Here is a 17,342-nt window from a genome sequence, read left to right as displayed (position 1 = left end):
TTTGAGTTTATCGTGTGCAAATCTATCTTCGAGAGAATACTAGGCAATGTTTATTCTTTCAACCAAACCACAACAATTTATAAGTCAATAGTCGGGGGGTTTCCACATAGATTTGGAAAACACGTTCGGTTAGATATCAATATCAGCGGATCAATATGTGTTTTATGTTAACGTATTTGCGATAGTTCATAACAAGAAAATATCATCACTGTGATGGTAGATTTCAAACGTCAGAATCCGCTCTCTGGTTGTCTTTATCTGGAAGGTCAATGCAAATATAAATAATTCGAGTTGCAGAAAGAGACGTGAGTGTTTAGTCGTTTCACCTTTTATGATCAGTAACAACTACTGTTGCGATATGAAAAAAGTGGTGTTTGTGCTCACATATTTTTTATTCAATGTTTTCTCGGCAGAAATTTCTAAGAGTGAGTTGTTACTTTTTATTGATCAAATCCCTAAGCCATCTAAATACAAAGCATGCTAAAACACGTATCCGTTTTCCAGTTAGTTGAGGAGACTATTGGCCTGATAAGTAATGATCAGCATACACATCTGTAGGTAACGTAAAACCATCACTCAAATAGTCTTTGGTAATGAAAGATGGAGAGCTAATTAAAGTACTCATTTCACGTTATGAAATTTGACTATTAACAAATAATATATATTCAAACGTTCAAACTCACTCTGAATCGAATATTGATCTGACTTAATAAACTGTAACACGAAGGAATTTCTCCCCGAAATATTCAAAACACATTAAAATATGGTTAAAGTTGAAGTAATCGCTTTTAGTGTACTTTCATAATATGAGAATTATAATTAGAAATTGAAAATATATTATGAATTTATTTTATTTCAATATTAAAAATATCTGAAGGGCATTTTCAAGTAATACGTTCGTGATAATACGAGAATGATACTTACATATATCCAACAAATTTATTTTGAAATCATTCGAAAACCATTCAAAATATATATATTTCTATAAAAATCCAATATGGAATTATCCAAGGAAGTAGTTGTTTTCTGGCATTCGTTAGATCCTATTCTGTTTCGAACTGCACTGTATACACGAAGGTTTCGTAAATTGATGAAATTAATCGTGAGTGTAAGCCCACAGCACTCAGGCCATCCTGTCCTTTCCAGGAAGGGGGAGAGGTCTCTGGGAGACATCTCCTTTATATCGGCAGGTGTAGGTCAAGACTCACCGAACACACACTCTCTTATTGACGATAACTCCGGGCACTCGCATAGAACATGCCTGACAGTCTCATCTTCCTGTTCACACATCCTGCATAGAGGTGTGTCCACTAGCCCCATATCATGGAGGTGTTTCCTTAGTTGACAGTGGCCAGTCAGAAATCCTACTGTTAAGCGTAGATTTTTCCTGGTCATCGCCAGATATTTCTTCAGCGCTAGTTTCTCAGGGTCGCCCAAGGTGATCCTGGCAAGATTGCACCCTTTGATTCCATCCCATCTCTTTAGGGATTGAGCATGGGTGTAACATTTGGCTAGTTCCGCAATTGTGAAAGTCATCAGGCCGTAGATGCCACTGGGTCCTAAAATTCTTAGTCCAGCCGCTTCCTTGGCTAAAGAGTCGGCAATGCGATTACATTTACTCCTGTCGTGTCCTTCAATCCACCTCAGGATAATGTTATTATCTACCAAGGCCCTGGCTGAATCTTGGCGACCCTCTAGTACTAGCCTTGAGGTTATACGTTGTCTGTTCAAGGCTTACAGGGCTCTTCTGTTGTCAGTTCAGATTGTTATGTTTTTGCCAGAAATTTCTTTTCTGATTATTTATTTTGTGGTGATTGAGATACCAGCCAGTTCTGTTTGAACCACGCTGGTATTTTTACCCATTCTCCACCTAATACTTAGGCTTAGTGATCTGGAGTACACTCCATATCCTGAGCCTTCTTTGGTTTTTGAGCCGTCTGTATATATGCGTATTGCATTTGTAGCATCTGACTCTGTGTTCTGTTTCATTTATATTTTGTAGGGTTCACTAAACACAAACCTTGGTTCAATTGCATCACTGGTTGCCTGCAGCAGAGGTTGCGCAGTAAGCGCTTCTCGCCATAGGCCCAGCCACAGTTGACTCATTTCTACTTCGAGGTTTACACCAGCCGTGCGCAATCGTACCATAGCCATTAACGCAACAACCTTAACGTACAGGTCCAGAGGGGTCAGACCCGTAATTAATTCCATTGCTGCGGTTGGTGTTGTTCTAATAGCTCCTAAGATGTTTAAACAAGCCAGTCGCTGTATTTAATATAATTTTTGGACGGCCGTTGCTTGTAGAACTTTCGGTCCCCATGTAATGGCTCCATACGTTAACATAGGTCTTATTATTGCAGTGTGGAAACCGGTGACAACACGCGCTGAAAGATCCCATGCTCGTCCCACTGTCCTCCGACATTGCTCATAAGCCACATATGCTGTTTTTGCTTTACTCTGTAGGTGAGACTTCCATGTTAGTTTCCTGTCGAGGATAGTATACCAAGGTATTCCACCTCTATAGAGAAGTTTAGTTTGCTTCTGAAGATTTCGGGAGGTTTTAAGCCCGATAAAATTATTTTCCTAGTGAAAAGGACCATCTCAGTCTTCTTGGGATTGATCGACAGTGAGTGTTCCTTACACCATGTTTCTATTAATTTGAGCCCATCATGCGCTCTATCGCTCAGTGTGTTCACAAATTTGCCGGTCTGCAAGATAACTATGTCATCTGCATATACAATTATGTAGAATCCATTATTGTTGAGGTGATTAATCAGAGTGTCCAGAACTATATTTCAGAGAAGGGGTGATAAGACCCCTTCCTGTGGATATCCCCTCATGACCAGTCTTCTCACTATGATGTCTTCTACATTGATAATTATTGTTCTACTAGAGAGCATCTTGAGTATCCATTCTCCTACTACCAGGGCTACATTCCTGGAGTATAGTTGCTGGGTAATTGTTGGAAGGTTGTTTTATCAAAAGCTCCCTCGATATCTATGAATATACTCAGGATATATTCGTTGTTGTCCAATGATCTCTCGATTCTGCCAACCACATGGTGAAGGACCGAATCAGTAAACCTTCCCGGAGTATATGCATGCTGCTTTGGATTAAGTGGGTTGTCAACTAGTACTACATCTCTTATGTACCACTCACATTGCCTCTCCATAGTTTTTAAGAAAAACGATTTGAAACTATTTGGTCGAAATGCCTTTGGTAAGGTGTAGTCCTTCCTACCTCGTTTGGGTGTAAATACTACTCGTACTTCTCTCCACTTACTGGGAATATACCTCAGAGCTAGAGAGGATCTGAATATTCCAACCAGGTGCGGCATAACAATATCCAATACCCATTGAAGTAGGGCTGGTCTAATACCGTCAGGTCCTGGTGACTTGAAGGGGAAAAAACCCGATATGGCCCATCTTATCTTGTCCTCGTCAATTACTGCACTAGTAGATTGTCAATCGTATTGTGAGGGTGTTGTTGGTACTTCCGTCCAGTTCGTCGTTCCAGGAATGACAGAACGTGAAAATATAGTTCCCATAAGAATCTCAGCACTCACAACACTGCATGTTACTTGAGCAGTTACGTTTGGTAGTCATGACGAATATGTCAATTCAATTTTCATCTTTCCTTTCCTTCAATTTTCCTTTTCTTTGTTCCGGTTATAATCCCATAGTATTTATATTATCACTTTCTCAATGTTTTTGAGAGAATTTCATTCATTTCCAGAACCAGATGTACCTTACTATTGGAGAGATTACACTGGTTTCATTCCAAGTGATGCTATTCCTGGAGGACTAGACTTGAACCATGAAACGACTTATATAGGGCAAGGTTTTGTTGGAAACGTGGGAATAATTCCTGGTATCATATATCCCGGACAAAGAGAAATATATGTCCCTGAACATGGAGTCAAAAAAGTAGATACGTACATAAAGGTGAGTTTGTAACGAATGACTCCGACTAAACAATTGTTTACTTTCATCATACTCTTGTCTGTTCAAAATCTGTTATCATATTGACCAAATATCAAGTATAAACTTGTACAAGCTCAATATTTTTTATTTTTGCTCATTTTTGTGATTAATTTTTTTTATTTCTTTTTACTCTGTGGTCAATTTCATCTTTCATCTTGGATTATTCCATTTTATAGGTAATGGAAGTCTGAACTAGCAAAATTCAGTGTCTCTAATGATGCAATTGAATTCTTTTTCGAAACCAGTGATTTCTGGTACTTTCATTACCATTCTTCTTGCGACTAAGGGTGATAGAACTGATGATGTTATAGTAGGTGCCTTAGATGTTTTTTGAGCAGCAAGATCCGAGTACGAAGAGCCTGATAATTCAATGAATTAGCTTGAAATCTCGGAAACTTCAAACTTTGGACAGCTAGTTATATCATCCACTTCAGCGTCAAAGTACATAAAATAATTTCTCTTAATTTTATAGAGTAGCAGAAAGAATCATTTCCAACATTTCATTACTTTACTTTGTTATAAATTTCATTCATGAAATTCATAACAAAATAATACTACAAAAAATTATAAAACTTTATTCTCAAACAAAGTATTTCAAATTTGCAATTCACTCGTGGACTCCATTTTTAAATGTATTCATCTGCATTTACTTCCAGACAAAATTTTCAAATGTTCAAATATGGAACTCTCTTTCATCTTCCATAAACCATTGATTAGTTTGCTGCTGCAGTTGAAAAAGCAAATGCGCCACTAGAATCAATGAAGTCGCCTCGGAGAGCCAATTAATTTTTATTGTTGATTCATAATTTCATGATTTGTATTACTTTCTTCTTTACTATTACATTTTATATTTTCACTAGCGATATATGAATGGTAATAGATCCAAAATACGACAAAACCTGAAACTTGCCCCAGATCACTCATAAATAATTCGCTGTAGTTTTGCCTAACCTGGCAAACATATACTTGTGATATGCTGTTTGGAACCTTTGGTGTAGTAATGAATATAGCATACTATATAGCTTGTTGAAATAATATTGTTGGGTTTACTGATTACTACAAAAAGACACATTGTAAATATATTCAGATAGGCAATATTGTGAAACTAATTTTATATAGCTGAAAATTGTTCTATATATAGCTGTAACATTTAAACATACATAAGGACATATTGTAAATAATAGAAAGGCCAATTGTAAAATAAATTTAGGGTGGTACACTTGTATGGGTGGTATTACTGATTACCTACCTGTATGATGTACCTGATTAGTATAAGTAGCTTTAGTTTTGAGTAGTTATTAGTTTTATCTTTCTCTTGAAGATGATCACTTGGTGATCGAAACACGTGTCGAGGTGTAAAAATAACGATTTGGTGTTGGGAAAAAACTCCAGAAATATTCATGGCAAACATGAATTAACAAAGTGTTTTTGATAATCTTCCTTTTTTTAGATTTTGTGCAGTCCATACAAAAATGCATTCAGGTGGCATCCAGTAACTGCTTCAGATTTCCAAGTGAAGACAATAGGTAAATATTTGGTTAAAGGAGGAGTCGAAATGAACAATTTGTTGAATATCGGAAGAATTGCATTCCAGGGAGAAGTAGTGACGGGAAAAATCGTAACGAACTCTCCGGACTTCCCTGACACAGCGCCAATGTTTTTTGTACTGAAAAATCAAGAACGTGAAACCAGACAATATGAAGTGTTAATATATGATGACTTATTGAATGTAGTTAATGTAAGATCAAATTCAATTACAAAGTGATTGATTCATGACCTGTGTGTTTCGAAACAGTTGAAAGAGTTTCTGTATAAGGAGATTGTTTTTGTACTATAGTATTCCCTGATTGACTTTTTATGTTTTTTTATTCATATTTTTTTATTCGAGAGAATACATGTGATGGAAATCAATTTCTTTTTTTTTCACTTTTAAAATTTGTCATTTTTTTTATTGATTCTGCCGTTATTTGATGAAGATCCATAGTAATTTCATGATAATAATAATAATAATAATAATAATTATTATTATTATTATTATTATTATTATTATTATTATTATCGCGCAGCTCCCACTTTCAAAAGAGCTTTCTCATAGTCAAATGTTTATGCAATACAAAGCCAATGTCAACTAACTCACACAACTTCATTTTTTGACCATTCGAAACATTTTGGTTTTTTTTTTATTTTTTCTGATGTTTACTGCCTCATTTGGACGTCCACTGCGTTCTCCATCATCGGTGTCGCCACGATCACGTTTGAAGTTTGGAAACCAACGTTTAATTGATGTTTCTTTCTGATGGAGCGGAGTCCTTATAACACTTTGCAAGCCTTTGCTTCGCTTGAACGGTATTTCTCCCCATCAAAAAGCAGTGTGAAATTGAAACAAGATATTGTTTTTGATCCATTGTTCTGAAAATAACAAAAGTAGTATCACTCTTAAATCAAATCAAATCAATATATACTTTATTGTCTGAAAAACATAATTCTCATTGACAAAGTTTACAAAATAAAAGAACAAAACAACAATCTCCTTTAAATATCTATCGATATGCTAAATAGTCAGGTAGGAAAACTGATAGTAATTATAATTGGAATACGATAAACGCACAATTTGCACAATAAACAGACGAAATTCGATACATTATCATCGTACTGGTCAACAAAATATAAAATACAAGTACATGAAAATAATAAAAATTATTATTTTTAATATATAACTCTAAAACACATCAACAACAAATATGGATTTGAAGACGAAGTCGAATTTCACACATTAAAAGTTCATACAGTAGAATTCATCCAATGAGCAGAAAGCATTCATCAATAGAAGTTTTTTTAGCACAATACTTATAAGCAGAATATCATGAAATTTCAACAGCTTTCTTTTGAAGGTTAGTACTAACTGAAAAAGCGGTGAATGTGTTAGGCCCGAGACTTTTCAGCCATACAGGGCTTTTCATGATGAGCGTTAATTAGCCGTTTCTGGCAAACTATTCAACGAATGAACCTGAAAATTCCACAGTATGCTCAAGTCAATATGACCTACAAGCCTAAAATATTTTAGACGAAGCGGCGTTGTCGCTTCTACTATAAAATAGCGGCTTCTTTGATTTTTCAAATAGAACACCCCGTATATAATTTGATATTATGATTCATTATCACTTTGTCAACAAATTCATATACTATTTCTCTATACCTATCTATTACCGTTTAGAAGATATAAATTAATTTCGATATTTTTTTTACCAAACATGAACTTTTATAAATGCTGATAATCTTGAACTCTCTTGCACTAAAAAGATCAAATTTGAAATGGGATGGAGTGATACTATGAGAATCTTCACTCAGAGTCATATTTTCATTTGCCTCATACAGGGTCTTCAAAAAATGCAGATACTTTGATCTCATGAAAAAATGAGTGGAACTCAATTTTTTCAAATGGAACACCCTATATATTTCAACATGTTTAAGCTCTACATCCAATTTTAGAATAACTTTGTTCAGATAATACTATTTCTATTTTGAACCGTTTTCGAGATAAACTGTTTCAAACGGAAACTGACATGGTTTCCTTGTTCATCACTCATTTTTGTAAAACAGATTTCGTTTGATGTTTCTCAATTATTCACAGGTAATACAATGAAAAGATAATTATTAAAATAATCGAATGAAACTTCTCTTCAAACAATAGTTTTATTAACGCTGAAACACGAACTGAAAATAATAAACCCATAATATGTTCAAACACATCTCCACCTCTACTTGAACAAACATGTAATCTCTTCAAAAGATTGTCATGTGTAGCGCTTCTGATCAAGTCTGGAGTCAAACTATTGAAAGCAGTTGTAACTCTCGATTTCATATCTCCCATTGTTGTTATTGGAGTAGAGTAAACCATATTTTTTATGAAACCCCACACGAAATAATCTAATGGATTGCCATCTGGTGGTCTAGGAGGCCAACGAAAAGGTCCATTATTACCAATCCATCTGTCTTCGAAGATTTCGGTTAAAGCTTCGCTGACTGAATGAGAATTATGGGGTGGAGCACCATCCATTTGGTACCATACACGTTCTCTTCCTGGTCTAATATTTAAAATCATTTCAATTCCATTCCTCAGTAAATCTTCATATTTTGATGCATTCAAATTATCATCATAAAACTCGATATAAAAAATTGACTCATTCTTTATGGCACAAAATACATTGAATTGCCATCTTTCTTGAAAACCCCTTTGGCTTACAACATGGGGATTTTCTGGCGACTAATAATGACTGTTGTGTCTATTGAAAACTCCATTTTTTGTGAACTTGGCCTCATCTGTCCATATGATATTGTCAAGGAAATGTTCATCCTCTTGAGTCTTGACAAGTAACCATTCAAAGAATTCGACAAATTGTCACGTAGGGTATACCTATCTCCCTTTCAGCCTCGAGCAGAGAAGCATTTGGAAATGCATGAAAGTATCCCAAAACTGTTATACCATTGTCATCATCATCCACTATAGTCTTCTTACGAATGATTTTTGGACGGGAGGTTCTATTCAACCTACAGTTTTTTAGTAGTCGATTTATCACATTATTATTCGGCTTCGGAAGTTGTGAATATATTTCATGAAATACTCAGCATGTTTTACTTGCAATTCCATTGCACTCACCATAAATTATTAATAAATTCAAGAAATCTTCATTACTGTAACCTAATCTTGACATTATTCTATTATAATTGGTAGCTATCACAATCAGTCAAAACCACCAACGAAAGTCTGACGTTAAATAATTGGTCTATTTATTTTTCCGAAGCACACTATTAAAAAATATTAATGTGTACTGTTGTACGTTAGAGACCAATACCTCAATATATACAAATTGTAACTTTATCTAAGGTAGGTACATACCAATTTCGAATTGACTGATCTGAGACAGTTAAAAAACTGAATCAAAAAGAAATATTACTGAATATAAAAAAAATGTTGAATATCCAAAATAAGTGATGAATTCAAAAAAACGAACAAGAAAACCACGTCAGTTTCCGTTTGAAACAGTATATCTCGAAAACGGTTCAAAATAAAAATAGTATTATCTGAACAAAGTTATTCTAAAATTGGATGTAGAGCTCAAAAATGTTGAAATATACAGGGTGTTCCATTTGAAAAAAATGAGTTCCAGTCATTTTTTCATGAGATCAAAGTATCTGCATTTTTTGAAGACCCTGTATGAGGCAAATGAAAATATGACTCTGAGTGAAGATTCTCATAGTATCACTCCACTACATTTCAAATTTGATCGTTTTACTGCAAGAGAGTTCAAGATTATCAGCATTTATAAAAGTTCATGTTTGGTAAAAAAAATATCGAAATTAATTTATATCTTCTAAACGGTAATAGATAGGTATAGGGAAATAGTATATGAATTTGTTGACAAAGTGATAATGAATCATAATATCATATTATATACGGGGTGTTCCATTTGAAAAATCAAAGAAGCCGCTACTTTATAGTAGAAGCGACAACGCCGCTTCGTCTGAAATATTTTAGGCGTATAGGTCATATTGATTTATGCATATTGTGAAATTTTCAGGTTGATCCGTTGAATAGTTTGTCGGAAACGGCTAATTAACGCTCATCATGAAAAGCCCTGTATAGTAATTCTGTTACAAGTAGCTATCATTTGATAATAAGTTGAATAAAATAAACTTCTGTTTGTTTTTATTTATTCATTCAGAAACACTATTGTGTGATTTTGTACGTTTTTGTAATACTGTTTAGTGAACATCTCACAATACAGTGTTTTTATAATACGTTATGAATTTTCATCCATTATATATGTTTTCATTTATGTTATCCTCTATGATCACTTGGATAGATGATTTGGATGATTTTGAGTTGATGTAATGACAAGTAGATTTGTTATTTTTCCTGAAATAATTTTTGTTTTGGCAGTTAGTTCTTAGTTCTAAGCAAACTTTACTACGTACCCCTTATACCATAGCATGTTCATTCGAACTACTCTCAACCATTGCAACCAAACTTTGAGAAGTCATTTAAAAATTGTTGTAATAAAAAATTCAGGAGATAATCAAACCTAAAGATGATCAGGGGATGACAACTACGTGGGTGAAACGTACGTCAAAAAAATTGTTGCAGGTCTATTGTGTATGTGAGAAGTATTATGTTGGATGAACAAAATTGTTAAAGCTTTCACGACCGAGGTTTTCAGTGTTACTATTTTCATTCGAATTTGAAGGCCGTCAATTTTTCGAATTTTATCCTGACGTTTTGCTGGCTCAAGTAACCTAGCTTCTTCAGAGTTTATCCCCAATAACTGGGTATTCCTACTGCATAAAGCATGTTTATGTTGATTTAGGTAGTTTAGTGTGCTAAATCTGTACCTGGTTTAGGTAAATTTTCAATAACATTTGTTGACCCTTTTCTAGCTGCCATCATGATGTTTGTACCAGTCGGCTGCGGTATTCCTGGTTGGAGGCAATGAGTTTCGTGTTTTCAAACAGAATCCTGTGGTATCCTTCACTGAGTGCGTGTTTCGCCACAGCTGACTTGTTCGTTAGGCCTGTCGTTTCTTTCATTCTCTTTCAGTCTTGTTTTCATAGATCTTTTGGTGGTTCCGATGTACACCTTCCCACAAGTGCACGGTATGCGATATACCCCTGTTGCTGATAGTCGGCTAAAGACAAAGGAGACCCATCGGAGATAAACCAAAGACGTATGAAGCTAGCCACTCGCACCAGCGAAAAGTCAGGAAGAAGTTTCAAAAATCGACGACCTTCAACCCGAATGAAAATTTTGTTGTATCATTATTCATCTTCATTTGAGTTATTTAGAAAAAGCATTATTCGAGTTCGATGGTAGTGATCTAATGGCTTTGCACAATAATTTTTTTCTTCTAGACCGGTTTTCTGTAAAGGGACTGATTTTTGTTGCCATATTATAGATCGGAGTTATCTGTTTGCTATGAAACAGTTTGATTCGTACATCTCTGTAAGTTGGAAACAGGAATTTTTTAGTGTTGAGTTTTTTTCTAATTTTATACTTATAGATTGCAATAGCGAAGTTGGTTGTCTTTGTTGATTATCTCATTGCTCAGGCTACAGCTTGGTCCATTTTACATATATCTATTCGTGGGTCATGGAATTCGGCTAATCGATATCTGCTTTGACGATAACACTGCTGGATACGGGAATAACAAGATTACCAGTGGAACTTGCCTCATCCTGAAGTAGATATATTCGTTTCAAAATGATTGATGATTTTGAGCCCAACAGTTGTCACTAATGGAATATTCGTCATGAAAAGTCTTGTCAAGGTAATGTCGGACTCTGCTGTGAAGAACTTATTTCTAGCCATTCATGAAACCTTTCATCGATTTTAAAGTAACCAAAAAATCTGAGGTCGACTAAATAACCCCAACTAACCTTCCTGTAACATCGAATCGAGAGCAAGTTCTCAGTTCTCCATTACCTGATGAGTGCTATTAAAAAACCTAGGAAGCTAGGTGGTCTAGCTGGCGAGCGCCTCAGTCGCCTCCTCAAAGGAAGGATACCTTATGGATATTCCTTGCACCAACATCTAGAGCAGCAGAAGCAGAATCTGCGCCAAGAGAGAAAACAAACATTTACTGAGCAGATCAGTGAACTCGTATGCTCAAACGATGATTCAGCTGAACCAGAGGTAAAAAATGTAATGCATACAAAAATTTGAACTATTGACAGGTATAGCTTTTCGATATGTCATTATGGCTACCGTAGAAGACTCTGCACATTCCCAGCTTAGATAACTACAGGTTCACTTGTGAGAATCAGGAAAGGCTATCGTGAGTGGTAAGTGCCTTCCTGAAATATGTCACAGAAGACCTACTTCCCAGGCCACACATCTGTGTGGATTGTTATTCACAAAAAAAATTAAAGCCCTGGTAGCTGAACATATCTGTCGCGAACTGGATCAGGCTTCCAACGCTCACTCTTGCAAGCTGACCTGAAAGATCACGATTTGATTTCATTCAATTTGAACAGTTATGAACCACAATAAACCTTCGGAGATTGCAATGGAGGATCGAATAGACCCACTCTATTTGGACATAAGTACCTGGCTACCTCTACCTTCACTGTTGGATTATTATTCAAGTTCAATTAGGTAACACAGAGAAAACATTATCCGGGTTTGATGGTAGTGATTCACTGGTAGCATAACATTTTGCTCAAACCTGCGATGTGATAAAACATGTTCATAGAACGAGGAGTTAGCAGAGGAATTATATATGTACATAATTGCTTTTGTTCTGTGATTGCTCAGCTAGTCAACTGCTGTATTAGTAATTTGTTGAATGATGTTCTGTATTGGGCCAGTTTTTGTTACATTTTGCATTTATATCTGTTTGGTACGGTTCAATTCATACAATTTTTTAAAGTTGAAAATCCAGTTTTCAGGATTGATTTTTCTGCTGAAATTATTCCAATGATTATATGTATGTATTGAACACGCCTGAAACACTATAAATAGTACAGTGATATACGTATTGTGTTTTTGTAAACTGTTCAGTGAATTTGATATACCTTCATTCGAAAGTTACTAGACGTTACCAGTAGAGTAGAACTACAAATAATGTTTGTTCCTCTTAGAGAAAAAAAAGTTTCGATTGAATTGAATCAGAGGCTGATTACCTTTATTGCAAAGTGTTTTAACCAGTCCCAAATATTCACGATTTTTGCATTCACTTTTAGTTAGATTAGGTTACAGATTTTTATAAAACGTATGTTATCAAACCATTACCCAAATTTCTAATCAATTTAATACATCGTGTCTTCTTCCTCCAGTAGTTGCATTCTTCATTGGTTAGGTTAGAGTTTGTTGATATCATTCTTCTGCATGTAATAAATTGAAATTATACAACCCTTTCAATTGGAATGAATATGTTTTGAATTTCAACTTCCATTATGATTTTTGAAAATAATGAAAATATCACCCAATGTGAAAAGTCATTTTGCTTTCATTTCATATATTAACTAATCTACATTTATGTGAAGTAATCTACATTCATTCGTCATTCACTTGAACGAGAACGGAAAACAATGTCCTCCTCTTAAATTATCATAAACCAGGTACTGAAATGATTCCATCTTCACTTCTGTTTGTTCACGAACAAAATATAAATACTTTTGGTCTACGAGTTTGCCTGGTACTACGGCTTCCTGGTAAATAGCTCTTCCGATGTACACCAAATTGTTATGTTCAATTCCTCCTTCAACAACTTCATTTCTCATTGCATCCCTTCTGAAAAATCGGGAGTAAAATGGCATCCATGTGAAAGATTGTTTTTCTGAGCTGCATAGGATCTAGAAAATGTCGAAGGTTACAATCCTGAAATTTTGGAAACAAAATTGCCAATGGTCGAATTATTGAATTGAATTGTTGAACAAATATTTGTTTTAGTTCAACTGAAATAACTCTTTTCAGTCAGTAGTCTTTGTTTTGAAACTCAATTTGGAATTCAATTCATTTTATTATTGTTGAAAAAATAGTAAACCAGGATCATATTTCAAGTATTTTTCCAATGAATCCTCGATACTTCTATTAATCCCAGACAATAGTAGTTCTGCCGGGGGATGATACCTTTCCTTTAAATTGTCATACGGTGAGTTTCAAAAAGTTTGCACCATATGGGAAACATTTTCATTTTCCATTTGTCAGAATATTTTATTCGTGATAACAATTGGTGCGTTGCGGAAAACTCGGATGTGAGTTGTCAAAATTTTAAATTTCCGAACGGTTTACAGGGGAGAACAAAAAATAGAAATTTTGATCAAGAGTAAACTACCCTTATTCTCGACATTATTAAAAAGGTTGTTACATATTACTATAATAATATTTCAATACGAAATTCAGTCCAATTCATTATTCGAACTGGTATATCGATGTTTATTGAAAATGGTTTGAATATTTACTAGTTTTTTGGTGCAAAATTGATATTTAACTCTGTTCGTATGTACATACTGGCTACCAGTATGATTGAATGACAAGAAATAATTGAATTATTTAATTAATGCTAAACAATTGAGTAATACAAATATGTGAGTTAACGATCAGTCTAATCATAGTGTTACCTCAAAGGGTAGTCCCAATTTACATATATATGTATTGAACATAAATAAAAACCAAATCACAGAAACGTTTATAAACCTGAATAATCAATCACACAATCAGTCTTTAAATTTCCACATGGCTTCCTTCCATCGGTAAACATTTTATTGTTCGTACAAAAAATTAAATTCACTGTATATCAACTTATCTTCATTCTCCATGATATCTAAATCAACCATCAATGCATTTTATCCTTAATTCAATACATTTCCAAATATCCAATTTGGGAAAGTTTTTTTTCAAAGTAAACCCGTCACTTGAAAAAGCATCACGTAGATACTTTTCCTCTCCCATATTTTATAAAAACATATATTAATGAACGAAAATTCCATAAAAATCTTTCGAAAATCAAAGCTAAGGGCAAATGAAGTCAAGCTTTCTGAATCAAAATGGTATATGATAATCATTACGGTTATTATTTCTAAAGTGATATCATGAGAAAAATTGAAATTGCTTGTTTTCAAGAGAAATACACTCAGTTCTGAACGAGATGATAAACGGCGAAGGAAACAATTTAGAAGTGGTTTTGTATGAACTAGCGAACTGCCCTGGCTCTGCATGGGTACAACGCTGATACTAAATATAAATTCACCCACCGAAAATAAAAGATGATGGAGAAACAGTGATGAAAAAATAATTTTGTTTTATAGACGCGCCTTTTTCTCCCGCGGCTGGGTCCCCACTTGTAATATCCAAAAATCCTTTCATTTTGCATATCTACTGTGACCCTATCTTTCATGTAATACAAAACTTATAATAAGATTTACTCGAAAGATAGGCACAATGCGTACGGCAGCTCTTCGTCGGTATGCACTATGGATTTCGTTCAAAGAAACTTTTCTGTATCATGAAATTTCAGCAATTGAATATTTTGTTTTATAAAGATTTAAGTTGAGCGCCACACAGTCAATAAAATGAATGGATACATGATCTGGTCGACTGTGAAACCAAATCTAATCAAATTTATTTCTTTAAACCACGGCAATGAAATGAAACTATAAAAATCAGATATTCTGAGGGTACTTGACATTCACAAAATATTGGCTGGTAAATTGAACACGGGTAGAAATCAAAATCTGAATGTACTCCAAATTTGCCATTTAATCATGTGTAAAACAAATTGTAATAATCCAATAATGATCGTAATACGCTTTCATTTACCTAAGGATAGTCCAGGTAAAAATATCAGGAAAATTATTACTTATAAGATTCCTGTCATAAAATAACTATTAGGAATGGTATTAAAATTACCTCACCAGAGTATACTCAGTTCAGGTTTACATTATGAATGGATTAACTCAAAATTCAATAATTGTATCATGTTAATAAAACAGTATTTCTGAAGCAAAAAGTTGTGATTTTCGAAAAAAAAATGAGTCAAATGTAAGTAATATTTGCCTGTCAGTTTCTCGTCGAGCTGTAGCTGCAGTTTTCTTCGACCAGGAACGGGACAGACTTGGAGCACGTACTCTTCTAATAATTAATATGGACTTAGACTATCTTGTGGACGTAGACAATAACATTTATCGGACTGGACGAATGAAAAACCCACCATTCGGTATATTAACTGAAAATCTATTCCGTAAGGCAACCAGAGAAAGAAGTCCTTGTTTTTCCCTCTTTAATGATTCCAAGCAAATTCTGTAGAGGCTCTTCAGCAGAAAAACTATTGTAAAAAGTCTCCAATACTAAAACCCTAAAAAAACAATTTCCATAATGGAAATTCATTCAAAAGTTCGATTCACTAAAAGGTGAATCTCATACGCAATTGAAAGGTTCGAAATGAATTTTCATACCTTCTTAAATGAAGGGTTCCGTTAACCAATAAAATCACGAATAACGTCTTCAAGGAAATGGCGTCGCTCGTTCTGGAAAAGTGGTTGTGACCCAGTAGAATCCTCAGGAAGTGCAACCTTTTATGGAACTCTCAAAATTTATACATGAAACTATATCCGAAACGATATCGTTCTAGTTCTTGAAAATGGACCACACGGCTCACTACTCAACAAATCCCCTCTCGAGATTCTCGTTCATCACTCCTTTCCAAAAAATAACACCACTCCTTGCCGTTCTCATAATCAAGAATCACCTACAGCGCAAGTCTATTCTGAGGAATTCACCCAAATAATTTTGGCAACATCTCATTCCTGACTTTCGGTTTAACGGAAATAGAAAATCTACTTCGAAGGGATCCGAATGAATCGGTCGGTCCTATTGGAAAAAAACTTAACAATCTGTACCAGAAACTAAATACCATATGTGTAATGAGAAGTGAAAATCCTAGCGAGGCAAAAGGTGTAAATTGGATTGCCTACTCCTCAGAAACTTTCTTTAAAATCAATTAGGATTACCTCCGGTGAAATGAAAATTAAATGAAAAGTACAGTAGGTTTTTATAAACGCTACACTACAAACATAAAACGAACCTATATACAAAATTTCAGCCTCCGAAAATATAGTGGCACAGAGAAACAGTGATGAATAAGTAGTTTTCATATGTAAACGCGTCTCTTTTAGAATATTTGAAAATCCTTTTTAGTGCGTATCTAAGACCTAAGAATTATCAATAATTGGATAATGATGAGCCAGGAGAGATGTGACAAGCAACACTATGTTTGATGGATACCCGTTGCTTTCAGCCACCTCACCAACAACTTTTCTCAATCTCCTACCATTCTTTGCTCAAAGGAAATGTGAGAAGTCTATGGACAAGGCATTGTAATCTTGCCATTTTTGATGTAGGCAATGATGGGTGCTGTCAGGAATATACCTGAAAGAATACAAGCAAACGACGACAAAGTGTCCTGAAATCTTCAAGAGGGATGATATTTTTTCTTGTAGAAGTGTAATTATCAGGAGTACTAATCTGGACAATTGTAGGTGAAAATGATGATATGTAATGACACTTATGAAAAAATTGCAATTAAGTTTTTAAACTGTGGTAATTTGGTGTATTGATAGACATATATTCCATTGTAAGATTTGAAATAAAAAGTCTGTGAATTTGTGAAACCCAAATTATACAATACTTCCTGCCAGCGGTGGAATTTTGTATATTTTTATCAGGCCCTATTATATTCCAAATGGACAGATTCGGATGGTGCACTGATATGTATGAGTTTTTCATAAAAAAAGCATAGTTACATCAGGAACGCTATTCTTGATTTTATCGTTTGTCTATTACTTTAAAAAAATATCATTTTTCAA

The 17,342-nt window shown here is 34.6% G+C and overlaps 1 protein-coding gene and 1 long non-coding RNA gene across 2 annotated transcripts; one reads left to right on the top strand and one right to left on the bottom strand.

The window, feature by feature from the left end:
- The first annotated feature begins 266 nt into the window (after positions 1-266).
- LOC111505969 (uncharacterized) lies at positions 267-5,894 on the top strand. Its single transcript, XM_023160886.2, has 3 exons — positions 267-425; positions 3,736-3,944; positions 5,434-5,894. The coding sequence occupies exons 1-3, from the start codon at positions 332-334 to the stop codon at positions 5,746-5,748; spliced, it is 618 nt and encodes a 205-aa protein (XP_023016654.2). The 5' UTR covers positions 267-331; the 3' UTR covers positions 5,749-5,894.
- Positions 5,895-15,219: 9,325 nt separating this feature from the next.
- On the bottom strand, positions 15,220-16,537 carry LOC141484710 (uncharacterized). Its single transcript, XR_012466751.1, has 2 exons — positions 15,933-16,537; positions 15,220-15,832 (listed from the first exon to the last, which is right to left on the bottom strand). It is a non-coding gene; the product is annotated as an uncharacterized lncRNA (long non-coding RNA).
- Positions 16,538-17,342: the final 805 nt, after the last annotated feature.

The sequence above is a fragment of the Leptinotarsa decemlineata genome, unplaced genomic scaffold (assembly GCF_025532065.1).
Source record: "Leptinotarsa decemlineata unplaced genomic scaffold, Ldec_3_MD MMD2_tig00026282_RagTag_RagTag, whole genome shotgun sequence".
Classification (NCBI taxonomy): Eukaryota; Metazoa; Arthropoda; class Insecta; order Coleoptera; family Chrysomelidae; genus Leptinotarsa; species Leptinotarsa decemlineata.
This window is presented reverse-complemented; position numbering and strand designations above follow the sequence as displayed.

Excerpts from the sequence above, each read along its gene's own strand:
- LOC111505969 (XM_023160886.2), top strand. The coding sequence starts at position 332 with ATGATCAGTAACAACTACTGTTGCGATATGAAAAAAGTGGTGTTTGTG. Across the intron at positions 426-3,735 it reads CTCGGCAGAAATTTCTAAGA|AACCAGATGTACCTTACTAT; the intron begins GTGAGTTGTTAC and ends ATTCATTTCCAG. Across the intron at positions 3,945-5,433 it reads AAGTAGATACGTACATAAAG|ATTTTGTGCAGTCCATACAA; the intron begins GTGAGTTTGTAA and ends TCCTTTTTTTAG.